Source organism: Neodiprion fabricii, chromosome 6, assembly GCF_021155785.1.
Source record: "Neodiprion fabricii isolate iyNeoFabr1 chromosome 6, iyNeoFabr1.1, whole genome shotgun sequence".
Classification (NCBI taxonomy): Eukaryota; Metazoa; Arthropoda; class Insecta; order Hymenoptera; family Diprionidae; genus Neodiprion; species Neodiprion fabricii.
Genome location: NC_060244.1, coordinates 27,421,156 through 27,448,530, shown reverse-complemented (window position 1 = coordinate 27,448,530; position 27,375 = coordinate 27,421,156). Strand labels below are relative to the sequence as shown.

The 27,375-nt window shown below is 40.9% G+C and overlaps 1 protein-coding gene across 2 annotated transcripts in view; it reads left to right on the top strand.

Annotated features, from left to right (window-relative positions):
- The window catches only part of LOC124185602 (microtubule-associated protein futsch), a 67,635-nt gene that overhangs the window by 3,276 nt on the left and 36,984 nt on the right, over positions 1–27,375 (top strand). For both annotated transcript variants that reach the window (XM_046576505.1, XM_046576506.1), the window contains one exon: positions 144–350. In XM_046576505.1, the coding sequence (XP_046432461.1) occupies positions 146–350 (205 nt within the window). In that variant the 5' untranslated portion in view covers positions 144–145. Of the gene's footprint in view, positions 1–143; positions 351–27,375 lie in introns of those variants that run through there.

Genomic DNA, 27,375 nt, shown 5'->3' with positions numbered 1-27,375 from the left:
ACGATAATTTTAATATTCCATCCACGCTGATTAACTCGGACATTTCCAAGGGTCGTTTAAGTAATTTATAACACACCTATGCAAATATCCGTTTTACGCATGGTGAACTTATTAACGACAACGAAATGTTCGACATCCCTCAGGCATGAGCACGGGGGAGCCTGCCGGCGAGGGGGGAGGGGGAGGCGGCGAATCGACTCCCGGGGGCGACCAGAGCGCCGGCACGACGCAGACCGGGGCCCAAATCCACCCCCCGCCTTCGCCCCTGAGCGGCTGCTACCTCCTCGTGGTTTTGCCGGAACCGCACACCGCACAACACAAGGATTTGATCATTAACCGTCTTGCGAAAGGTGAGTAGAAATATTTACACTCTACATACGGCCAACTTAACCTGATACGTACAATATTTTATCGCCGATTTTATGCAACAATAACTTCTCTTCTAACGACGTATACGTTTCTTCTACCAATTATACGCGTTGTACAGGCAAATATGCCTTCCGCGGTTTACGTGTAAGGTATAATTTGGCGCATTACTTGCAGTATAATGTTGTAACGAATATATCTACACAAGATAATCGCGTCTCTAATTCTTGCGGATTAAATTGTCCGGATGAAGCTCAACCCTCGTTTATGTTTTCTCGGTCGTCTTTCCTTTTCGACAACACTGCCGTAAGAAACGTGTGTAATATTCTACTTGGATTATTTGTTTACGAACTTATGTAGGCAGAAACAATGAACCGGTTAAGAATAACGTGAAACAGGGAAAATTCAGATAATTTTGTGCAAATTCATAGTGGCAAAAGTTGAAGGTTCTCAAAATTAAAGAAGTTCTGATATTTTTGGGAAAATCTTCAAGATTCAATATTTTTTATCGCAACAACATAAAATAACTCGTGCTGTCAGGAAACCTTACGGTCTCAATAGTTACAAAAAAAAAAATACCAGTTAGAAATAAAATATTGCATCACGTTGAAACGACGATGCAATTTCTCTGACTATTTTGGAATTTGTCGACTCTCGAAGCGCTGGAATCGTTTCAACAAATTCTGTATAATAAGTAGAGAGGAAGATGAAAAAAAAAATGATATTCGAATATCTTAGGCCCGGACGAATGCCTTCGAATCCCGAGGTAATCGATTACGGAACGGCACCCGCGGCGAGGCAAATTTATCGCAGCCTATCAGCTGTCGCTTATCTCGATTACAGGCGTTGAATATTATTATTGATATTGCCGGTTTGTGCAAATGTCTCTACCGAAGTCCCGACCGAGTGTGCAGCAATAATATTTCCCTTATCGAGCATTAAGTTATTAGCTATATACTTTCCGATTCTATACATTATACACATTGTATCTCGAAACTTGCACGAACGTAGCTCTGCGGACTAATCGAAAAACGAAATCACGTCGCTGGCTGCGGCTAACTAGCTAGTCGATACTCAGGTATGTACGTACATCTGCAATTAATCCATCCGAATTGTGTAACACGCGACTTCGTCAGTGCAGCGGTTCGATGACACGGAAACGAGCTCATTAATAGTGGGCAAAAAATCCGACTCAAACTTAATCTTTGGCGGAAATTGTTTGTTGATTTATTTGATTTTTATTTGATACTTTTTTCTTTTTTTTTTTTGCAAGCTCGCGGTTAGCGATGTAAATCGATGAAAATCGATGCGGTTTTTGTCGAAACTATACATCGTCAATTTTACATTCGAATTTTTCGTTTCAGGGATAGAAATATTTTTTAAACCTAGATATATGTTCGAAGGGATAAGGTAATTATGCGATTATGTAACTCGAATATGAAAATAGAAACGACACTTTAATTTACCAAAGCGCACATCGGATATACATGTGATAAATATAATATAATGCTCGTTACGTATTTGATCCTTTTAAACGTGATTGCAAATCCGCTATAATTCGCTTTTGCAGAATCAGCGCCCTTCCAGGTATTCGTTCTAAATGTATAAAGTAATTACGGCGGGTATAGCTTTGAAATTTGCAAGTCAAACGCAACATTCCAAATCGTAAGTATTATACGTCACCAAATATTGTTAGAAATATTTTTTTCACCCTAATTGCAACTTTCCGCAATGCCGAGTGTAAAACAAAAATCAGGATAATTTTGCAGAATTTCAGGTTAGGGGTAGATCTTGTATTTTCGTTTTGTCTCACTCGTTATTTCGCGTTTCGATTTTTTCTTTCGTCCTTCGTTTTTGGACAGTCTGAAAGTCACGTTTACAGATTCACGTTGTCAAGAGATTAGAAGCTGTTCAATTTTATCCCTACTGTGACTTTGAGTCGGTATGCAAGGCAGTTTCGAGCGTGTCGACGGATCGTTTTACGTCCGAATAACGACGACGACGCTCCGGGGTTTTATACCGGCGTCCCGCCTTCAGGTTTATCCCGCATTGCGGTATTTTCCAGCATTAGCCACCTTATACGACACACGTATAATCGCTCGGTTTAACAATATTCCCAGAGTTTCGAAAACGCGTCGCGGAATTTCGCAGACGCGAAACGGGCTTCGCCCCTGTACATGATGGGAAAAACGGCCAAAACGACGGTTTCGCAGTGGAAAAGTAAATAAAACAAAAAATTCTCAGGGCTTTTCTCTCTCTCTTTCTCTCCTCTGAAGAACCGCAAGCATAAGCAGGAGGAAAAGAACAAGAAGAAGACTCAAAGCGGAGGGACGTGGCGTATATTTGCGGAGTAAATTTAGCGATAAATCGAGGATTTTCTCTATTTGTCCCAGTGCAGCTTCTGCCTCCTCTTCTCTTCTCTTCTCTTCTCTTCCCTTCCCTTCGTTTGGGCTCGCTCTTAACTGCACTGCACTGCGTGCGTTTCAAGCTTCAGGGTTGTGACCCGAAGCCGCGACCCTCTGCAAGGCCTCAAATGCGGCGCACCGTTTGTATTTATAGACTTTACAGACGGAAAGACCCTGCGGTTAGCTAGACTCTCGCACCCCGGACCGCAGCTGACGACTCGAGAGTCGACGCCATCTTTCTTCGACTCGTCTTCCGTCGCCTGACGCCTGACGCCGCCCTTAAAATACGTATTCAAAATTTTATCCCGTCGACGGATTATAACGTGCACGCTGCGTTTCTCGGGATCTTAACGAGCCGTGTTCTCTGCTCACTATAAACTTCTCCAGACGTTTACAATTTATTTGCAAACTCTCTCGTTTTCCCGTCGCGTTTAAACATCGCCGCAAAACGCTTAGACGGCTTTAAAGCACTCTCTGAATTGAAGTATGATATCAAGCATGACGTTTTTATGGAGCCGCAGAAGAAGACGATTTCGCTATATAAATGCAAATTTCGATTTTCACTCGATTTTTCTTTTTCAATTTTCACGCAATAACTGCACGAGATTATTTGAAGACTAAAAAAACGGCATTAGAGTTTTTTTTGTCCACTTAGTTGCAGAATAAATACTGCGCGCCAAATAATGAATAGAAAAGGAATAAATTGCAGCGATTGAAAGCGTGCAATAGAAGAAAAGTTGATGGTATTAGAAAATGATGCACAGGCTTGTGGTCGAAAAAAAAATTCGTTTTGCCAGTACATGCGAATACAGCAATCGGTGTTTTGGTAGAAAAATGTTTCTGTTCGATTTAATTGAGAGTATGAGATTATAAAATACGGCTAGAACTGTAACTACAAAATACGAAGAAGGCTGAATGGTCGGATGCCTTTAAGATGAATGAACTCCGGCTCGTTCGAATCGAATCTGCTTCTGCCATTACCACCAAACTCTTTCGTCCTTATTAATCTTATTATACGTACAGGCAATTGAATCTTTTTATGAAAGGAATATTTTTAATTTTTATTTCCCTACGAATTGGACAAGACCGAAATAATCCGGAGATTGATTTTTTTCTTTTTCATCAAACGACAAGATCACGGATATTAAACACGTATGCTATGCAATTTCACAAATTTTACAATTTACAAGCATACCTCACCAACGAACACGCAGAATGAGATCATATCGTTGTACTTTTCTATCTCGAGTAACAGCTTCATACTTTGTTGAAGATGAGAAAAATAACAACAAGTTATTTTATTTTGCATTTATTTACTTATTCGCTTTACACTGATGCGCAAATTTTTCATCCCAATAAAAAATTGCCGGCGTTTTTGCCGCAGAGTTATACATAATATCACGTTAAGAAATGATTTCACACGATTGAGTTACGACTACGCGCCTCATCGTCTCAAAATATCCAAGTGACGAAACATTTCTCGCGAGAATTCGATGAGTCGCGTGTATAAATTTGCAAGGCGAACGGATTTCGCGTCAAATTCTCTAATCTATTTATTAACGAACCGTAACTCACGCATCGAGATTATCGAACGTCTCACGGTCGTCGGATTTATTTTTTATAATAATAATAACAACAACAACAACAATAATAACATTGCGCTTATCTTGCAGTGCACGCAGTTTTTCACTTGTTAATTAATCATTTTATGCTCGTGTAATTTTTCCAGCCCCGTCTTTTCGTCTCGAAGTTTGTTATTTTCGTATTTACACACAACCTTCGTGACTACTAATTAAATGAAAACTGTTGGTAATATGTACACATAGAAATCAGATTTGTGGCGGCCATGCTTATAAACTCATTGATAAACGTGACAATTACGAGCATCGTGCTTCGGCAGTATGAAGCTTATCGATACACTCGAGTATCACGTGACTTTGAAAACCGCATGAAGCGTTTCTTGATAATAACGATTATATTTTTCTTGCGTGCAATGAAATATACGTCTCAGGTTTTTTCCTTTCCTCTTCAAATCCCCCGCCAGATATTATAAGTTTTTAGCGATTTTTTGGGCTTGAATTTTTTGTAATCGTCTTTGCGGAGAAGCTTGAATTTTTTTACTCACATTCTGCGTACGATATAAGAGTCTTCGAAAACGTCTTAAGCTGCTTTTCTCCTTACTTAAATTTTCTGTCTCATCGTAATACTTTTCAACCATCTCGAGAAACGTTCGAATAAAAACTTTACCACATGTTATTCAATTTATAATATAAAACCATAGCTGCTTTTATTCGTAAATTCATCACCTACGAATCACGTGAACTTGAATTATTCTTCAAAGTATAGAATTGACCAAAAAACCAACTTAGCTACCAATAATGTGAAATCAATACAGGCTGCGTGCCTGTAATAAATATTAAACGAACGCTCTCCTTCAGAATATAATATTTATTATACCCTATAAAATATCGATGATTTTGATAAAATAAATTTACGAGCAAAATCAACTGGGAATTGTTATCATCGATAGAAATTGGACGACCGGTTACATACGAATTTGTCTATACAAACAAAGTTTGCTCGTCAATATAACCAGTCTCTGATCACCAATAACCAGCAATAAACCGCATTTCGATAGAAAATTTGCGTCGTTTAAAACGATGGTTTTTTTCCCCCGCACAATGTCGACGAGCAAATATTTTGCTCGAAAGAGAAAAAAATAAAAAATGAAAACATGAGTATACTTTAAGCTACTGAATTCAGTCAGCGATTTCAAGCCTTCGCTGGTTTCTTCATTTTTTCGTTCTCGACGCGTTTTTTACCACCGCAAAACCACCGCGCACCTGACAAATTTCTCACACGTTTATCGTAGGTAACGCGAATTTCTCTTCTCAGGCTTTGCCAAGCCTGATCCCTGGCACATCGTCAGACTTTTTTTCCCAACGAGTTATATGTAATTTTTATATCTTCGAGGACCTTCTTCGTCTCCGTTGGACCTCCTGCAGGTGCCGACGTCGCTGAAATTCGCAGACAGCATGCGCGCCCTGAACGGAACCTTTTCTCCTCTCTCTCTCTCTCTCTCCTCTCTCTCTCGCTCTCTCTCTACACGCGGCGTGGACTACCAGGATCAATATTCCCCTCAGACACCGCGAAGAAAACTGTCGCTACGCCGGAACTTGGCTTTTCCTCTCGATCTGTATTCCTTGCAACGGATCCTGGCCACCGTTCTGGACACGCATCACACCTCCACGCGTCCTGTTGGTTCTCCACCATTTCTACGACGGTCAAACACGTGATCGAAAAATTTTTAGCGCCTCCGGCGTTCCAGACGCGTCTCTCGGTCTGCTCTGCCAAAGTATGATCGGTGTGCTTGCGAAATTTCACGCAATCGTGTATTCCCTGCCCGTTTATGCGGATGGCCCATATACTACTGCTACATACGTACATACGTGTGTAAATATATATACATATATACACAGTATACTGCAAGTACATACCGTACGATCCGGGCAATTTAAATTGATTGGTGAGATTGGCCGCCTCGGATAAGTGACCGATATTATACGCATACATACATGTGTATTGTATATAATGTATATACGTATCATGCACTTCGTATGCACGATATGCGAATGGAATCGATTGGTTTGCTTTTTTTTTTTTTTTTTTTGCGTTATTTGTTATTCAATTTTTTCCTTCGTAGAAACGTTAGCCTACCTATATGGATGTACAAAATAACAAATATTGAAGAGAAAAAATTTTTGCCGCAGTTATACACTTATTATATAGATTATGTAGATATAATTGTAAAAATGTTGGATGAAAACTCTATCAATGCGTGCATGTGGTCTGGTATACTCGTACGAAGGTATATAATACACGGCTGTACACGAATTTGAAGTAAAATTCGAACCGGGGTTCGGGATTTGATACTCGATTGACTTATCGTTTTCCGATTCAAATGACGCGTGAAATGACGCTCCCTATCCTTTTTTCATTTCACTGGGTACTATTTATACCGTGACACCGTAATTCAGTGACGAGGGAAAAAACGTCTCGAAAGTATTATGTATATATATATATATATATATATATATATATATATATGTATATGTATATATACGTACGTCTTTTTCGAAACGATTTTTACCCTTTCACACTTTTATTGAACTCGTTTACTTTGCTTCTCCTCTTATATTCCGTCGCCGGATCTCGATACTTTGTAAGAAATTTGTAGAGGAAGTTGGCTCGAACGAAAGATGAATTTTGTCAATGTTTGCCTCCCTTTTTTTCTTCTTCTTCTTCTCGAGAGAGATATTTGAACGGAAAGATTTTTTGTCAAACATTCACGATACCTCGTTAAAATGTTTACCTTATTATATATTAAATTGAACTACAATTTTCATTTACATTTACATATATTGCATAAAATACACTTTTTTCATATCGAGCTTTATTACGTCATTGACTAGAACGGGACAGGTTTCCAAGAATATATACTTAATGCCAATGCTCTGAAAGCGGATAAATCGCATTGCGTCATATCGTAGAAAGCATCGTTAATTCTGTTTATAGATAAGATATAATTGTGCCCGTGCACCTTTAACAATTCAGAATAAGTGAGGAGGATAACTAGAGAAAGAGAGAGTGAGGAGAGACAGAGAGGATTGTTAATCGTTTAAATTCTCCAACACCGAGCTACTCAAGGGATAATCCTCCGCCTTTCCAAATCCATGTTGCAAACGGTTTCAGATCATCCTTCGTTAATCTGTTTCCTGATTAATATTCTCTTTCTGCATTTAATCTTCATTTCGCCAATGCGTTTATCCGGAATCTTTTTTTTATTTTCCAAACATGAAGAAACGTGCGAGATTCTGCTGCTGGCTAAATTCTCGATTAGTTTTTAGATTCAATTTCACGGTTGAAAGGCAAAAAGTAACAACACTTCAAAAACCTGTAAAACCGTTGGAAAACAATAGTTTGTAAATGATATTATTTTTTAAAATGATCTTTTCTACGAGTTGCGATCGTTCGCGTGGATTTAATCCATAATGATTTACTGTACGACATGGTAAAAAAAGATTTAATAACCTCCCAATTTTTAAGGCAGGGAAGTATTATCTCTACCATGTATCTTCAGTACCTACTTGTGCTCGTTTACGAGTTTTAAAAGGCTTGATTCGAGCAACCGATCAGATATATATTATGCATAATAATTGGCGATTCGGTTGGGGCAGATTTTAGATTCCAATTAAGGTGCTCCGAGCTTACATTATACCTTTTAAAGATAGTGGTTATTGTATTTTTTTTTTTTCTTTCTTCATCCTTCCATACTTACCTTCATCGTCCCTCCCCCTTTTCCGGCATTCTTTTTTTCCTCATTCCCTGATATTCTCCATTTCACCGTAACGTTTTACCCTCCTCTAGCCGCGTGTAAAAGTGACTAAAACAGGGTGCATCACTGAATTTATTTTCACACGACACACTAGTAAATGTATTTCCACAATACGTTGTTACTGAAACGGCAAGTGATGTTATTGCATGCGCACGGTTATCGTTGAGCAAATTCATATACGGATTAATAATAAAAGTACATGTATATGCATATGTATATATGTATATAAATATGTATATCACTTCTTATCTGTATTTACATGATACCATTTCGCCTGACTCGATCGCATACCTGAAGCCTGAGGCGACCGGCGTTTAATAATATTCCTGATAACGTCTTCGTCTGTCCGCAGTTTTCGAAATTTAATTATGTATTCGTTTGTTTGATTATTATTATTATTGTTGTTGTTGTTGTTGTCATTATTTATAGTAATCCGTTCACGTTTCAAATACTCTCCTTGTAAAGATAGCGGACTGTCACGTTGTCGATAACATCTCTTGCGATAATATCGAGCTTTCTATACGTCATTTATTCGAAAAATGAATAAGCAAGGAACGAATATTATGAAACTATTGTGGTTAAATATACTTACATTAATGCTGGCATTAAGGGTATACGGGTTAAGTACAGTATTATATAATTTGTACGAATGTGAAATTGTTGTTCACTATAAATCGCGCAGTTTATGCGATAATCCTTGCTGAAGGATTAACGAGAAGCCGGTGAAATTAACGGGTACACGTGATATCGAATCGATCGATTGTCATACAATATGTACGTACGTACAATAACCGAGCGATTGAGCGCGTGATTAATTAAGTATAATAATTAGCATCTCGTTTCGCAACGTCGTCGGGGATTAAAGGCTCGGGAAACTTCCATCTGAACAACGTCACAACACCGCACAGAACCTACAGAATCCACGACCCTCCCTTACGATAATAGATCGATGGAAATTATACCGGCGTATACGTGCGATACGAATTTATCAGGCTTACGTAAGATCCCGTAAAAATGACTCATTGCAGGAGCGAATGCAGAGGTTGGAGGTCTTCGAATCCTTTCCCCCTTATTAGGTACGAATCGCCGATACGATTCCCTTATTATTATCCTTCTTCTTTATTGTTATACTCGTTACAATTTTATCGACGGTATAGAATTGATCGTGATATTGAACGCAGAAAAATCTGACATACTTTGTCTTGTTTTTTTTTTTTTTTTTTTTTCAATCACCGTAGAATTAATTGCAACGCAGAAGCGATTTTTTTCCTTGAAACGTCAGCCTCGGTGAGATTTTCTCGGTTTTTCTAAAGTCATTCTCGATTTAACCCGTGTCAAAAATTTCGTGGGAAAAAAAATATGGAGAAAAAAAGGAAGAGAAATAAAATAATACAAAATAAGTCCAACGGTGAGGTGAAACATGAAAGATCTGAATAAATAAAAAATCACAATGTCAACTTGCATGAAAAAGACGATTCCTCTAGTAAGCAGAAAGAGAAAATGAAAAATAAGGGAGAGAATGAAAAAAGTTGTCCCTCCAGGGGTTAAATTCTGTGTGCGACATCATCCCTCTTCATAAAATGACAAGTGTGTGTTTGTGTGTGTGTCGAATACCTGAAGCGAATAAGAAAACTTTTGCTCCTCAAACCCCGCTGATCCGAAAGCTCGAAGCTTTCTTTGGTTCGGTCGGCGCTTTCTCTCCATCGTCTAAAGTCGGCTTGAGAAAAGGCGAGTAAAGTTACAGCGATCGAGCATTAGATACTTGTCGTATACAAGGTGCCTCTGTCCCATTGTCACATATTTTTGCGTACAGATAACGAATAGCTATGTATTTTTCACAGTTTGTACACATTTGAGGATCGATGCTGTTCGGTATGTGTTAAAAAATTTAAGATACGATCCGGGTTCATTGGAAATGTCATTTTTTATTAGTTTTTTTTTTTTCGTACACGTATCAGGTTAGAAACGGCTGCAGGTTCGAAGAATCTTTTCTTGTGCAAGAAAATAAATCGTCGTATTTTTCTTTATTTTTTTTATCCTCACGTCGTAGACGAGAAGATTGAATGTTTTATTACTATATTTTTTAACCCTCATCATCCCGCGAATATTTCACCTTGAGGATAAGACGCGGGGGCTGAATTTATTGTCGTCGGGATTATATAACTGGAAAATTTGAGGTTCTACATAAGAAGCCAACGAAATATGGTTACAGTAATAAAATTAGTCACCATTTTTTGCTTCTGGAATAATGCATAGGTATATGTATATAATTAATTAAGTAATTATGATATAAAAATGTCGAAGAATGACGAATTCTCGATGTTGAATCGTTTGTTTACTCTCTATCTTTTTAAAACGCATTCGTCAACGAATAACATTCCGCGTTAAAGATTTGTTGACAAAATCACTTACCTAGACTTTCTTATTATTAAACGCAACGTCGCGTATAAATTTAACGTACGTAAATCATCGAGTCGTTTTAAAAATCGGGGAAAAGCTTGCGGAGCGGTTTTCCAAGATTTTTTCTTCCCCCAAAAATATGCCTACAGTGTATATTTATCTTCGCTGACGTGGATTCATTGCTGCGAAGGATATACGCGTCGCTATCGAACTGAAATTGCTACGTAAATTCGCGGAGAAAAATCAAATTCTCTTCGCACATAACCCTTTTGAAATTCACGAAAATTATATCGGTAAAAAACAATGACTTTTTTTTGTTTTTATGTAAAAAAAAAAAGAAAAAAGAAACAACAAAGAACGTGCGATAATACGAGAAAAACAAATTGAAACAAAAACGGATATTCTGCTCAAATATCGGATGTAGATACGCGACTATTCGTTTTACCGTCCATTATAATACACACGTATGTCTAGCCATCCGGAAGTCCCTCGGGATCAGCGGAGCTTTATCATCAAAGGAGTTTTACGGATTATCATTCCGAATATTTTCGATGAAAAATTCCCTCTTCTCTCATCCAGCTCTTTCTATCTTCCTCTCTCTTTTTCTCTCTTCATCTCTAGCTCTCCGCACAGCTTTCATTCCCTGCCCCGTCGCACCGTTGCACAATTATTTTTCCCCTCTTCTGCGTCACAAGCAAATTTTTTTGCATATCAACCGGATGAACGGTTCACGTTGTTTCGGATTTCCGATTATTATTTATTTGGTGTTTTTTTTTTTTTTTTTTTTTTCTCCCTACCATTCGCGATACGCGGTGTGGAGAGAATTACGAAAGCAAATCCGTCGATGGAAAATTATCCGAAGTATTCTATACGAAATTTTATTCGCTTGCGTGACACGTCCGTGTATATTTTATACGATTTGTAAAAAGTGGTAATAAAATAGTCTATTGGCGTGATATTTTGTGTTTAGAAATTAACGAAAAATGAAATTCATACGTCACATTCGATTCTTAATTCTTAGACTTGTCGAGAATACTATTCGTTTTCGCTACTTTACTTCTTCCACTTCGATCTTCTCTGCAATTGAAAAGTGTTTTAGTGTTTTTCGTGGGGCAAAAGTTGTAAAACTTTGAAATTAACGTCGACGAGGTTTTACTGGACGATAACTGCAAAAGAGATTGAATTGCGAAAGTCTCGTAGAATTCGCAACGTCACTGAAAGAAAGGGGTAGACGGGAGGATGGGAGGAGGGGAGAAACCGGGAACGCCTTGGTTGTGCGGAAATCGATTGAATCCTGCGGCGTAGTTGCAGGACCTTCGGCAGGACTCGCCTATCTTGAATTGCCGCACGTAGCCAGGCGCCCGTTATTCTTTGGTCCTTCTCGTTTTCTCCGCTTTTGCTGCTGAACGGGATCCTTCGGCGATATGGCGAAAATGATCGATTGACGGGGGAGTGAATAGACAAAAATTCTTCCCCTGCCTCGTCCTCGTCGTTCTCTCTTTTTTTTTCTTTCCTCTTCTTCCCCTCATCTTCGATAGACGACGTAATTGAGCCGTGAAATTGCAACGATGTTCGCCTACGAGGAGCGCAGATAAGGATGCGAACTTGGTCCCGGTTGTTTGAAAAATATGTTATCCTATTTCCACCCCGCTACGAGTACTTGCCAGTAAATTGATTCTGCTATCGCGAATAATGAACGGAATTTGGAACGTTCAACGTTCGCTCAGTCTTGTAAAACTGAGTAGGTAATTCGATGAAGAGAGGAACAAAAGAATGCAATGCAATAAATTGAAATTAAAGTCTCAAAGAGAGAGAGAGAGAGAGAGAGAGAGAGAGAGAGAGAGAGAGAGAGAGAGAGAGAGAGAGAGAGAGAGAGAGAGAGAGAGAGAGAGAGAGAGAGAGAGAGAGAGAGAGAGAGAGAGAGAGAGACTAAGTGAAAGAACACGTCAGGATCGTGGTTAGTACAAGGTATAAAATACGCAGAATTCTTTTTCCCAGAGACCGATTTGTTGTATTCTCGGTCCTTTTGATCATTCAAGATTAAATTTCATCAAGAAGCATTGAATTAGCAAAATACCAAAGTAACGCAAAGAGATGAAAAAATGGCTAACCCAGACCGAAATTTGAAAGTTAATCGGTGCGGACTTTCCTAATTACGCAATCGGCAGTTTTGATCAAATATATCTCACCGAGGAAGTTGATTTGCTAAGAATTCGTACCATAGCTTAAAAAATTATATTATTTGATTGAAAATTATATTATTCGTGAGGTAGAACGATCTCTTGAAGAATACATGAATGGTAACTATCGAGTTCGGGTATCGATACTTCGTTTCAAATCGCTTCGAAATTGGTTAAAATCTAGTAGATTCGTTCGACTTCAGTCTACGGTGTTTGATTTTACCAAGGATACTATCATCTAGAAATTCGTTGAAAAATTTTTCTTTCACGCGTGGTATAATTAATTTGAAAATCCATAAACGACGGTGTCGAATCGACTGTGTGGCTGCACTAAATAAGTAAAAAAACATGTTTCGGCGACTATGAGAACTCTCCAGTTTTGAGGACAAGTAGACAAAACTGGAATTTCCGCGATCAGTGCTACGCCTACGCGTCGAGAGGCCGCGCTGCTTCTGAAAGTTGAAATTCTCGAAAGCTCTAATTAGGCACGTAGGCACCGAGGCACTTTATACACCACTCGGGAACGCAGGGTGATCATTTTTATTTGACGAGCATTCTTCGGACTGACTCAACCGCCGCTGCCAATGTTCCCGCGGAGCTGTTTTCGTCGTCGTGCCATGCAGTGACTATATTTAACTCTGAGTATTCCGGCCGCCTCTGTTATATGCAATGTTTTAACCCTGACTTTCAACCGTGCGAGTGCTAAAAGCACGCAGTCGACTGCGGACTTGAACTTGACCCCGCTGTTGGTTCCAATTTTTTCCAACAACAATCCTTTTACAATATAAAACAGCGAAGAAAACGTCCTCTTAATTTCGGGATTAGAGACGTTTTCTCAAATCCGCACTTCGTCCTTAACCAAAAAAAAAGAAGAAGACTTCCTTTTGGACCGCAGCAAAAACTTCGCAAAAAATATTCCATTATTTTTTTCCCTCGATTATTCAAAGCCACTTAAACCGAAAAATGTTCACTCTTGCAACGCGGTGACAATAAAACTTCTTTTCCATATTTTCAAGTTTTTCCAAGTTTTTTTCACCGTTCTCCGGCGTTCAAGGCAATGAGCAGGAATATTCACTTTGCGATTGTTTGAACATGTTGGTACATAATCGAAATTCTGCAGGTTAAGGCTGTTCAATGCCCCCTAGATTTCTTTCCCTATTGACAATTCCGACACGTCCAGAGTTATATCGGTAAATCCGAGCCCCCCCCCCCCTCCCCCCTCACTCCCCTCTATCACCTTTTCTTAAATTCGAATGGTCACGTCATCGCCATTACTCGGCGTTACTCATACCGCAGAGAATCAAATATTAGCTTGCCTAAATTCGGCTCGTTAAATTCGTTGCGTCGACTAAGTATCTTCAAATCGATTGCCTGTAGATTTTAAATGCGCAGTTTCTGCGTGTCGATTTGTCTTTCAATACGATCATGAGAAAAGCTCAATCTATTTTCTTAACTCTCAGTCCAAATGATGGTTTTTTCGTCATTTCGTTTCCTTAATTTTAGAGAAAGTATTTGATTGGTTATTTAATTGGTAAAATTTTATTCCAATGGAAAAATTGCTTGGCTTTCCGGTCTAGAAGATCGAAGCTGTGGCGTATGATTGATTTAACGTACTTTTCGAACTTCTATAATGGTTTCCCATTCGAAATATGACGCTCACACCACCGAGCTTCAATTCTCGGTATAAATTCGAGAAAAATCGATTGCTCCCTCGTTGAAATTTCAATACGCCCAACTTTTTTCTCTTTCATATATTCATCGCTCTCTAAACGCGTTTGGAATTCAATTCTCAACTTTTTCGACTTATTCATACCCACCACCCCGCGTATCAAACTCAAAGAAACGATTCTCTGAATATTTCAAAAGTTCTGCCTTTGGACCAATTATTTTTTCGTTATACATTCACGTTAAATTAATTCAGAAAAATCTACTTTTCGTAACCGCAAGGAGAAATTTGTAAATATTCGGTATAACTAATGCGTCAATTTATACAGGCTAGTAAAATTTATAACTTGCGAATTTCGAGTTTGAGGAAACGTTTTATTTTAATTTTTTCGACCCTGCGAGTTCGCTCGCCCGGATCTAAATCTCCCTGACAAAGAAAACGTTTTCCCTTTCTTTATCTTGAACCGTTTTTTGTATTTCTTCATTGTATTTTTTGCACCATTCTTTTGACGGAGAAAAAATTCAAGCTTTGAGAAAAGTGTTGAATATTTCAAAACCCTCCCCCACATCAGCAACGGTAGCAACAGCACGCTGTCTTTCGCACGATTGTACTCCACAGTTTAGCCACTTTTGTCTCAAGCACTCCCGAGCGAGCGTGTCGAGGCCTTTTCTTGAAATTCGCTCTAGCGTGTTTAATACTGAACACACACAGTTTTACATAAGTACAGCGCGTTTAGTACGCATTTACAAAAATGCATCTCAAATTTCGAAAGATTTGTATGAAATTGGTAAATGAATAGTGTTCATACCACAAGTCGAGTATAAGTTTAAAAATCATTTGCGCATTTTTGCCACAAGGATTCGAAAAGTTGCAATTTTTTAAATCAAATTTACAAACATTGTACGGCGATTCCACTTTGCTGTAGAGAAATTCTACTTTTACTCTTTTTACAAACATCTTTAACCGTGGTATATATCCACATGTACGTGTGCCGGCTGTATTTATGAAGCCCGTTGAATATTTCAAAGAATATACATAATACACTACACAAGTACCTACAGCTCGACCGGAATACAGAATAACACTTTCTGTACCTTTGAAACAAAGCGAGCACCAAATTCTTCCTCCGAACTGAAGTGAGCCATCGCAGAGTGAAATCGAACAAATCTCTGCTGGATTTTAAAGAATTTGAAAGCGATTCGACGTGAAGTATCTACGTCAGTACGCTTTTGTTTAAAATTTCTGTAATTGACATTTCTGTTCATTCGAACAGATCCTCGCAGCTTACGAATATATTAATAACAATTTGATAAATACCGAACGCGCAATTATCTCGCGATAGAATTAACGAACAGTATCGATTTACGTGGCCGACAAACCCGCTTGACAAAAGAACGAGAAAAAATAAACTCGACTATTCGCATGTCTAGGGCGAGAATTGGATTGATCGTACTAGGGTAACAAACGCGTCCTTATTTCCTCGTTGAACGGAGTGTTGTGGATAATTCTTTGAGGCGGATTTCGAGAGCTCATAAACTCTCCCTTTCCTATTTCGTTATTGCGAGCACAGCGAGCAAAACGAATCTCGCGGTCGGCATTTAGTCCTGACTATACACAGGCAAAAGGGACCAAAGGAGATGCTCGAACCGTACTTGAGGTCGGCGTAACGCAGTCTGGAACAAATCCCTCTACTGGCACTTACCTCACACCCCGGGGCAGTTGGCGTACAACGAAAAAACCGGATTTTCTACCCGCTGCAATTGGCCCTCGAGCCACTTCCGCTCTATTCAGAGGGAAACTTTCTTTCTTTTTTTTTTTTTTGTCGTTTGGCTAGAACGACCCTCGCGTCTAACCATATTACGTAATTATGTTGCAGAGAGTCCGAGTTGACGAAGAATAAAAACAAAAAAAAAAAAAAAAAAAGGAAAGAAATCACATTTCCGCGAGGATACTTTCAATAATAAATTGATAAAATGAAAGATAAAACCAAGGTAAAGGAAATCTCCCGGTCGCGTTCGTAGAATCTTTCGTTCGACTAAAAAGACTATCGCTTACGTGAGGGTAGCCGCATTATCAAGGATGAATTGAGAGGGCAGGAAACTGGAAGGGCGGGAATGGGTATCTTGTACCTATACAAGCTCGATCGAGCCACGTCAAAGAGCATATTCTTGCCTTCAGCGATTGGGCAATTGATCTCTGCCGTTTCCTTCTTCCGAATTTTCCTCCTCGGCGATCACTGGTAATCGCCATTTTCATATCGCATGATGGTTGAAATTTCCTGGACGTCGAGAGGCCTTCTTGAAACTTGACAAGTTTAGGAATTTTCATTCATTTCATTGTTAAAATATTATTATATATATATATATACATATATATTAATTCTCTCACAGAGAGAAATTGAACCATAACTCTGTTCGCAACAGGGCTTCAAAACTCAGCGCATATCCGGCGTATCCGGACACCGAGATAATTAACCTACGTATACGTACGTTTCGAGATACGCGTGTAACGTTTAATTAAATTACATCGTCTCTCCACGGCCCCCGTTTATTACATGATGCATGTGTGTATATACCTGCAATTTTGGTTCCCTGTGTGTACAGCAAATCGCGGTTGTCACACGTACACGCGACGTGCTTGTGGCCACTTATGAACTCATCCTATGTGTGTAGGCACGCTAAACTTTGGCCCGTAAACTTCTGCAGTATCTGTGATCCAGATACTATATACGTCGTATCATTATCTTATGTACAGTCATCGATATATATACATATACTTGGTAATAAGCTTCTAAACTCGTGTATATGATATATTTAGTTCGACACAGCGTTCGAAACGAGTGAAATTTCCTTCTTTCGCAATTTTCGAAACACGTATAAAGGCTGTGAAAGAATAAGAGAAATAATATTCGGTACATTTCAACGCGTGCGATTTGACGAAGGATATGATTTTTTGGGTAAAAATTACTTTTTTTTTCCCATTACCGCTTCTCGAAGTCATCAACTTCCGAACAACAGCGACAGCAGCTGCAGCAGCTTGTCGATGTGAATGAAATAAGGACGGTGAACCGGCGCTTTTCACATTACGTTTTTCTCTCTCTCTCTCTCTCTCTCTCTCCGAGACTATACGTCTTCTTGGAGAAGCCCTGAAACTTTTATACAAAACGCAACTTGTTCAGCAGCGAAGTTAAAGACAGTGTATGTGTTTCTCTCTGTCTCCCTCTCTCTCTCTCTCTCTTCCTCTTTCTCTCCAGAAATCATTAAGCTACTAAACACACACGAACGACGAAGTCGTCTATACAAACGTCGAGGATCTTCTGTGAGTCGAAATAACAAACGTTCCAAAAATATCCACGGTATACCAGCGCGTTATGCAGGACTTGTAAGGATATATTCGGATCAGAGAAGAGAAGAGTGGTGGTGAGGAAAAAAAAAAAATGAACGAGCCACGGGGAGAGGAGTAATAAGAGTAATTCATTCTCCACCTACGGGCTACGAAATGGAGCTCCTTTCTTATCTTCCTCATTCCCGGCTCAATAAGATGAGGAAAAGAAAAAGAAGGAACAAGAAACGTGGCGTATCTATAAGTGGCTGGGCTTCTGTCTACATCTCGATCAGAGGAAAAAAAAAATAAGCGGAAGAGAAAACGATTTCTCTCGTGCGGTGCTTCTCCGATAATTAATCCGAGAATCGAAGCCAAGAAAAACGAGGGGAATAAAACGGAGGAGAATGAAGTGAATCCATCTTCTTGCAGCGATGTTGATATCTGATCGGTGCACCGTCGGTAAGGTGGCTCACTGATTTGATTAAAATCCCCACGTTCAACCAGCAGCTTAATGCAAACCTCAGGAGGAATATGCTTTGAAATTTGATCGGCACGCTCGGTAGATCCTAACCAACTTCGTTACGAGGTAAAGATCGTATACATAATTTGGTGAAACTTGGTACGAACTTGCGGCGTTGCGAGATAATGTCGGGAATCCGATGAACCGATAATATCGCGGTTTGCCTCGTCGTTATTTGTCTACTTACAACCGTGGAATAAGAATAAGACAAAGTCAGGTGGATGAGTTGCGCGGAGGGAAAATCGAGATCCAGAAACCGGGCGAGAATCGATCATTTGGAAACTTGACGGACTGTGTAATCCGTCAAAGCCGTATTTCAGACGTATCGTCAAGGCGAGAAGGCGCTAACGGTAACCGGACGATAAAGCGAAGACGAGACCAAGACTTGATGTCCTTAAGACCCGGCGATGAAGAGGGTCAGGTCACCGCAAATCCTCGAGAGAGGGAGAGAGAGAGACAGACGGTCTGGAAATTCTACCCGAGGGTGTTTGTGTGTCAGAGAAACACGGAGGCTTTGGAATACCGGATTTTTCCATCCTTCGGGCTTGGAAGATGAAATACCGTGCATTAAACATCCGGATGTTGCGCAAATTTCACCGCAGAAATCGCAATCCCTTCGGATGATCCTCTTGCACCATGTGATTCCTCGACTTCGGGTAACTCCTGTTGACAGCGGTGAAAACCAGCTGTATTTCATCGTTCAGCGCGTATTTTGGTAGCGTCGTGTTAAAACACTGCGGGTGAGAACGAGAATCGCGTCACGTCCGGAAGACCTAATAAGTCTCGAAACGCAGTAAGAACGGCGGTAGCGTCATCATCGGTGAACGAGTCGCATACGAAAGAGCTGCCCGACAACTTCTGTCTAAATTCTGTTAGGGCTACGTGTGCGTATTGTTGCAACGTTCATTCGTCAGGGGAGCTAAGAAAAACGAAATTACTTCATCCAGATCGGGGGTTTACTGAAAGCAACTTGATTTTAATCAAAGGAGATGATAATAATCAAACTACGACGTTAGAGTAGCTTATACGTTTTTGCTTTAGGGGGATGAAGTTTAAGCAAAGGATGAACTCTCGACGGGTTTTTGAGGGGTGAAGTTATACATGGAATTTATACATGTACATACACATTTTTACAAGAGTAATGCAACCACCAGGAATTTTTTTCATGCACGTATTTGCTTCAGGATGATGGTGAACATCGAATGAAATAAAATCCCTGAACTTTAGAACAAGTTTTGTAATCAGAACGTTAAAAATTGTCAAGATCTGGTGTCTCGGATTGTATTTTATCGGTTTTGTTTTATGTACATTGCATCAACTTGATTATGACTTTTGATCGTAACTTCATTAGAATCGTGCATTTTCACCCGTTTATAAAAGTTAAATTATTCCGAACACTTTATATTCGGATTTAACTAACCGGAGATCCCTTAATCCGTTCATTTTTAGTACCATGGACACGGTATATCATAACTCTTGGCTGCAATGGGTTTTTGAAAATAATCACGTTCACCGAGGCGTGTTACACATTTTCTCACAATCCATTGTTTCAGCACTCGGTCATTTCCATACCCAGCAAAACGGGGCGTAGCTGGTCTATACGATCCTTTGAAAACGTTTTCATTTCGTCCGGATTTGCGAGTGTTATATGCAAAGTTTACCCTGCATTCCCACTTCCGTTCCAATATCCCGCGATTTCTGGATGAAACTGTGCCACCAAACCCCAAGAAACTTCTTTCGGTGTCGCGAAAATCCGGCTGTAAAGCAGGAAATAAATTGCCCGGCAACAATCCGTTTTTTTAAATGTTGTTTGTTTTTTTGCCATTGCACGAGTCGAAACTATGACACGAAGAGCGAGTCACAATCAAGAAAATTCACAGCTACGCCCGTTTTTTTTTTCGTCGGCAATCGAAACTATATTGTCCATTCTCCAATTACGTCACGTGCAGGCAAAAGGCGTTGCCACGGCAATCGCCATATTGATTCCTCGAATCCATTAGCATGACCGCGTCCATTTGTGTTCGAGGAAAACTAGGCATCGTGACGCAAAAGTTTTTACCTCCTTTTCGATACTTCCGGTGTAATTTCTCATCAGCTCGGTAAATTCGAACGCAAAAACTTCTTCTCTTCCTGTATTTGCGAGGTGATTTTTGTCGTACACGTATCAGTTGTATTATACGAGTCGCGAGGAAAATGATCTTTTGTATTAGGATATCTTGTCAAGACGAAACTGTAATACAGGCTCAAACCTTGTAATGTAATAATCGAGTTTCGGAGAATACGGATTTCTCAAGGAGCTTGAACATCGTCACCGTTCATGTTTGAATTTAGGTTACGATTTCTGACGTTCAACCCCAACGTGAGGGTGTAACGAGAGACGAGCTTGCGGCTCAACGGGCCTTCGGAATTCAGCTAGACTTCAAGTTGCTAAAGAGTTACATTTAAATCCTATTCCCGCTGCACCTGCTTAACCCAGAAGTCGATCAGTGGTTATTGGGCACGGAAGCTCGAGCTTTTGTTGCAGGGGGTCGGTAGAAAGCTCGGTGAAAAATCGGTCCGTTGAGATAACCGAGCTGAGACCGGAGAGGCAAAGAAGAAGAAGAAGAAGAAGAAGAAGCCGAAGACGAACCAATAAGAATGAGAAAAAGGTGAAACAGAAGTCCGGGTTCCTCCCTCCCTCCCTCTCCCCATATCGCGACTTGGACAGCCGTCCAGGCAAGGCGTCAGCATTTTTCAAGCAAACCTTTTGACCCAAATGCGAAACAAAGCGAACCCTCAGAGGATGGCTGCTCGGCGTTTACACGCTGCATCGCAGTCCGAGGGATGGATGAGGAAGGGAGCTTTTTCTGCACACGCTAAAGCGCGTTAAAAGCGGACGGACTCGCATGTGTCTCGGTCACGTGTCCCGCAGCTATAACTCGGGGATGACGGACCTCTGCACACGTGTGCGAGACGGTGTCTAAAGTCTAAACATAGGTGTGGCCTATGCAGCCTCGGCATGGCAGGCATCTCGCCGCTGAGCATCCGCCGTTAAAAAAACGGAGAGCAAGAAACGCCAACTCCCGCTAGGGGATTGACGCGTGAGCTCTCTCCCTCTCTCTCTCTCTATCTCTCTCTATCTCTCTCTTGCTCTATCTTTTCATCTTTCTCTCTCTCTCTCTCTCTCTTTCTGCGCCTACGTGAAAGCCATACCTTATACTTTCCGGCTAAACTTAGCCACGCGGGACTCCGGCGAAGCAGAATTCTTACCTCTTCATCCCGTTGACGTCCCCCTTGAAAACTACCTCCGCAATTACTCTTGTTATCCCCGTAGAGTACAGGGGGTGCATTTTTATCCCTACCAAAATTCCCAGCTTGGTTTGGCCGCGCTTCGTGTCGAGAAAACCGCGCAGACGGGGACTCGATGAGTGACTGCTTGCATTTATTACGCGCCCCTCGAGACGCGTCGTCGTTACACTTGCACTAGGACGAAAACACTCGTTTCAGATTTTTTTCGCCGCAGTTATTACCTACCTACGAGTTTCCGGAGTAATCATTTTGACATGATAAACTTTTTTACATCAGGGTGGAGTTTTGTTGTCAATTTATTTGGCTCGTGTCCGTACAACCGTATAATTACACAGATCACCCGTGATACGAAAGACAAATTGAAGAGGCGATGTCCTTCTTCACCCCCTACCAATTATTTCTTACCTTCGCATTACGCGGACTAACGAGCGAGTCTTTCGCGACCCGACACGACGGCCCCACTTGTCTCCTGTCGCACTTGACCGCACGGCGATGCCTACGCATATTTTTCCCGGACTTCACGAAGGGGTTGGAAGACCCTGACGGCTTTAGCGGAGGCTCTTGACGTGGAGGACGATTTGCTTTTCAATGTTCGAGGCGAACCTCGTCGTATGGTCGAATTGTTGGGGGGCATCAGGAAGAGAGTCGAGAGGTAGAAACGCAAAAATCAACCCTTGTAAACCGAAAAGATGAGTTCAGAACAAAGATACAAAAGAAAAAGAAAAGAAAAAACAAAAAATAAAACACCGAAGAGGATTTCAGTTTTTACATCAACTATGCACGACGTGTAACAGCTTACGTACCAGCAATCGGACTAAAATTTACACATCGGCAATGAATATTCGCTAACAATTGTTGCCGATTTTAGCATGCAAAATATTTTTGCTACGCTATTCCTCAACGTTAGATTCAGGAGCGCCGAGGGTAAGAAATTAACTCCCGAAATCAAGAAGGGGGTGAAATTAATATCTCGTATACTGTCCCGGGGCGGTGAGAGTAGATTACCAGATACCCCGAAACCGCGTACTTGTTTCGGCGGTGAAGGGAGTCGGGGGAACGGTGGGATTTTTTTCCTTGAATAAATATATACAAGGGCTGTGGAAATTACGGGCTGCAAACTTCCGGCAGCGTCGAAGACGGTCGATGATTCAGCGGACAGACGGCTCGTGCTCCCGGGGGAGAAACCTTTGCCTGCAGGGCTGCACTGTGCTTATATTTTCCAGAGACGCGAATCCTGAAATGTTATCGGCGTCCTAACAACCCCTGTGATGACGCGATCGCGTGATTCATTGGTAAAGGGACTCGGGGGAATGACATACGCCTGCCGCACAGGCTCGACCTCCATTAATTTACTATCCCCTCAGCGTCGCTGTTTGTTCTTATACACCTCGATATACCTGCGCGGTGCTTAATGTATATTTATGGACAGGTGAAACCCCTCTCGTACTTTATACAAACCTTACTGCCCTTAGTATTCCGGAGACAATTCAAAACATCGATAGATTCTTAAATTCATATTGTCGCTACGTGCTGACAATTAGACGTATATTGTACGATGAGCTTTATTTTATTTTATTTTTATTTTTTATCAAACTTATCTGTGGTAACAAGAAATTTTAGTTAACTGAGTACTGTTACGGTATAATGATTATACGTTATTGATACAAGGAAACTGCTTACCTGGTGATTGCAACGATAATCTGTTCGTTTATAGTCTAGGTATCGTACATTTTTCACTTTACTTTACTGTTTCACGAACATCAAATTATCGCAACGGTCGTAAAAAAAAAATCTGTAAGATGTTTGAAAAGAATTTCCGAACCGTGCAGGCCAATTTCGCTGCACTATTTGTTAATATCGCGACGCCTGCATCGCGCAGAAACCGTAATCTTTGACAAACACGACTTTGACTTTGTACAAACGATGAAAGCCAGTTTTTCAATTACGGTGATTTTTCATCGGTTTTTGCGGCGAATTCACTACGCGCCGCATGCCGCAATTGCGCTGCACAGTTCATTAATGTGTGTCAACGGCTGCCACGTGTTGGTTGGCCTCCACCGACCCGCATCAATGAACAACACTTTCGTGTTGCAGCAGTGTTCATATCCGTTTCACAGCTGTCTGATATTAAGTGTTGCATTAATTATGTCCTCGGGGCTTGAGGGAAACGGTGCAGAGTCTGAGTCAACCTTAAAGAATCGAGTAAACTCCCTTCCGTCACGCAATCGTTATCGATGAATAACAATAAACAAATAAATAAACGTCGTCTTTTCTTTACTGCAAAATTACAACGTTACTCATCTTATATGCTCAGTGAATTGCTGAATCGTTACAGGGTTTCAAACGAAATTACGAAAAAGAGATTTTTATATTCTAATTTCTAAAGGGAGTAAGACTTGAATTTCAAAACAACGGCATCGCTGAAAAGTAGAGAACGAGGGATGTTTTGACTCTTGGAAGTTCGATTTCAAAAACGTGGAACACAGCATCTTCGATTTCCGGTACAGTCTTCGGTTACACGACAGAATAAACTTGTCGAACGCCGCAGGATGGAAAAACACCCACACTGGTCTGGTTTATTTTTTCTAACCACGTGGTTAAACGGACTCGGTGATATCTGGAGAGAAATACAAACACCGATTTATACCGCACTGAACGGTTACTCGGTGCTTTCCACTCACTAATCGCTGATTCCCTCATGTGTCTGGAGCAGAACAAACCTTTTGCACCTATGTAAACACCGCAGTGCACTTTACTCGGCTCTCACCATTTTCCCGTACCTCGAATAACAACGGTAAATACTTTTATCCGCGCCGAAAAGTCACGTCAATTCTTCGCTGCGTTACCGCAAGGAAACGACAAATGGCGGAAGAAAGACGCGAAACGGTTTAAAAGTTGTTCGAATACATTCCGAACTGTGATTTCGAGTATCAGGTTACACGTACTTGTATCTGTCTTCAAGGTTCTTCGGAGAGAAACTTTTAAGCTTCAGTCTCGAGCGTTCGATTTCCTTTGATCGACCTCCAGACTTGTAGAAAATTCTTAAGTGATTCCTGCGACTGACCCCGTTCGTTAGAACCGACTGCAGGGTCAAGTGTAATAAATTTAAATCTCTTGTCTCGGTAATATGCGCGGAGAGCCGCGAAGTATAAAGTGTCGCGAGTCGTACGCCCGGCTTCTTCTTATTATTATTCTTCACGTACCTACAGCTCGAGCCTATCCTAAGCTCTCTGCAGCGACACGTCGTGTCATCGGGCTGCAGTGTTTCAAGAGTACAACGAAACATTCCGAGTCGAAAAGAGAAGCGAAGAAAATAAAATAAAAACAATAAAACTAACAAAATTGTGGCAAAGTGATGGAAAATGTTTGAAAGAATGTGAAAGGAAACGTGAACGGGCAAGAAAAAATAGACGAAGTTTCTCCGTTTCTGTTTAATCGCGAGTGAGAGGGTCCAGGGTGCGTATTTGCACATGTATAATCACGTGGGGAAAATTTTAGGGTGACGTTCGGAGCAAAGGGTCAAAGGCGCGGGGGATGCTGGGTACGCGAAGAGTATCAAATGACGCGAAATCGCGTGACGACGGTTTAATGAAAAGCGAAAGTTTCGCACCGATTTACCCGCAGAAACTTTATCTTCATCCGACGCCGCCCCTTCAGCGTGTTTAGCGAATGTAACAACGCGGTTATAGCCACGGTGTACGGGAATTTTCTGCCCCCAGTGAATTCTCCTAATTACGGTGACTAATTGGGTTAAACAATCCTCCCGTAGTTTGAAAAAAAAAAAAAGAAGGAAGAGAGAGAAGACTAAAATATGCACTAACTATTCGCGGGTTTAATTGAACATTGAGAATTTATATAATCGCAGTTTGTTACGTTCGTAATTATATATATACCGTTATACGCGGTGTTGAAGGGTAAAATTGTTCATGACATATTTCAGAGAAAATGGGGGAACAGTGACGGGGGGGTTCTTTTTAAAAATTGACGTCTAAACGAGTTTATCCCTGACGAAACGAGAGGGTAAGAATTTCATGGATGTATTATAAAAACTGAGATCACTTAGAGTTTCAAAAGTGCTTGGCCATACGCTGTGTCGTGTATTACAGGAAGTAACGTGGGGGGGGATATGAAAAATTTCAAACCGACGTATGAGGTAACCGGATCGGGTGGGAATTGACATTTTCCATTTGGGATGGAGCTAAGTCGAGGCTTTAAATCCCTCGCGTGTAATTCCAGAACCGTAATGCAGGGGCGTAAGCAACGCCGGTGAAAAAGGAAAGGGGATAGAGGGGGAGTAGAGGAGAAAAAAGAGGTTCCCTCTATGGTCGAATGTCTGCTGATCCCTCTTCTCGTTCATGATTCACGGTTCACGTAGCCCGCCGGGAACAAGTACACGTCGTATATTCAGACAATTTATTTATACACCGCTTTGAGACCCGCCCTAAGCTCGTTTAGCCGCGCCGCATTCGTGACGTCACGTTACGCCTAAACCTAAACGACGAATATCGCTTCGACGAATAATCGCGATAATTTATCCCGCGAAATTGTGGGAAATGATTTAATCCCGGCGACCGGCAATCTCTCTCGCTCTCTCGTATAGTTTCAATTCATTGATTCTACAGTCGTGACTCCCTAGCCTCGAACGATTTCAACAGTCAACAGCTTCATTTTACCCTTCAGACAAATGGGCCCGCGGAGTGTGTCGCAAAATCGTTGCTTCTCCACGGTATTTGAAATTGAAATTTCCCGGATATAGGTATAGATATATACGCATGTATTGGTACTTGACGAGTCCTCCTCACGCGAACTCCGGAGATCTGCGAACGGGGAGGAGATAACTTCTACGCTAACACGATTTTCTTTATAAGACAATTTCGAAACACCTCGAGACACGAATCCTCCAGAGACTCGGGCCACTCCGCAGATTGAATATCTGCATAATTTAGACGCATTTATTTCGGCTGAAGCGATGACGCCAAATTTTTGACCACCTTGCTTAGCCTCGCTTCGAGATGAACTTGCGAAGCTCGATCCAAGTTGGTTTTCAAAGCTACATTACTCCGCAAGTTACTCGACGCGAGTTTTCTTAATATTCAAATTAGATACTCGAAAGTTTTTTGTCCTGACATAGAACTTGAAACAACTTGAAACCAGTTTGCGAGAGTTTAAATATAGCTTCAGTTTCATCGTGCATTTCATGTCGGACAACTCGCTGTGTTTTTAGAGTCAAGTTCAACGATTTCTACCGACTTTGTCGAGTTCCTCGTGATTGCTTGTGTAACGACTTTAGGCGGCATCGCGGAGACTTTAAACGGCAATTAAACCGACTTGGAACGACTCTTCGGGATTTTCAAGCGATTCGGTAAATGACACTTGATGATGAAATACCTCGAGGCGTGCCTTTGAGATTATTCTCTCAAGCATTGGCCCGGGGATTGAGAATCGACTGCGACAGCGGGGTCGCTTGGAAAAATCTAATCGTTCAAGCGAAAGAACGAACGTCTATCGCCAACAAAGTAGGGGTGGTGAGCATTAGGAGGAGAACTTCCGCGACACGGCTTCTCGAGTATCACGCTCAGGGCTTCTGATCAATTTGACCTAGACGTCAGTCGAGTCTGACCGAGTTCGACCGAATCCACGCGATCCCTAAATGTCCACTAATATTACCGCATGACGTGTCCTTAAGTTTGAATAAAAAGAGCCCCGAATTTACGCCAAAACTTGCTCCCAAGCTGCATTTCGAATTGTTTTCGTCATTGATCATTGACCGAGTATTTTTAAAATTATTCAAATTCAATTTCAGACTGACAACACGTAACGTTTTCTCGGTG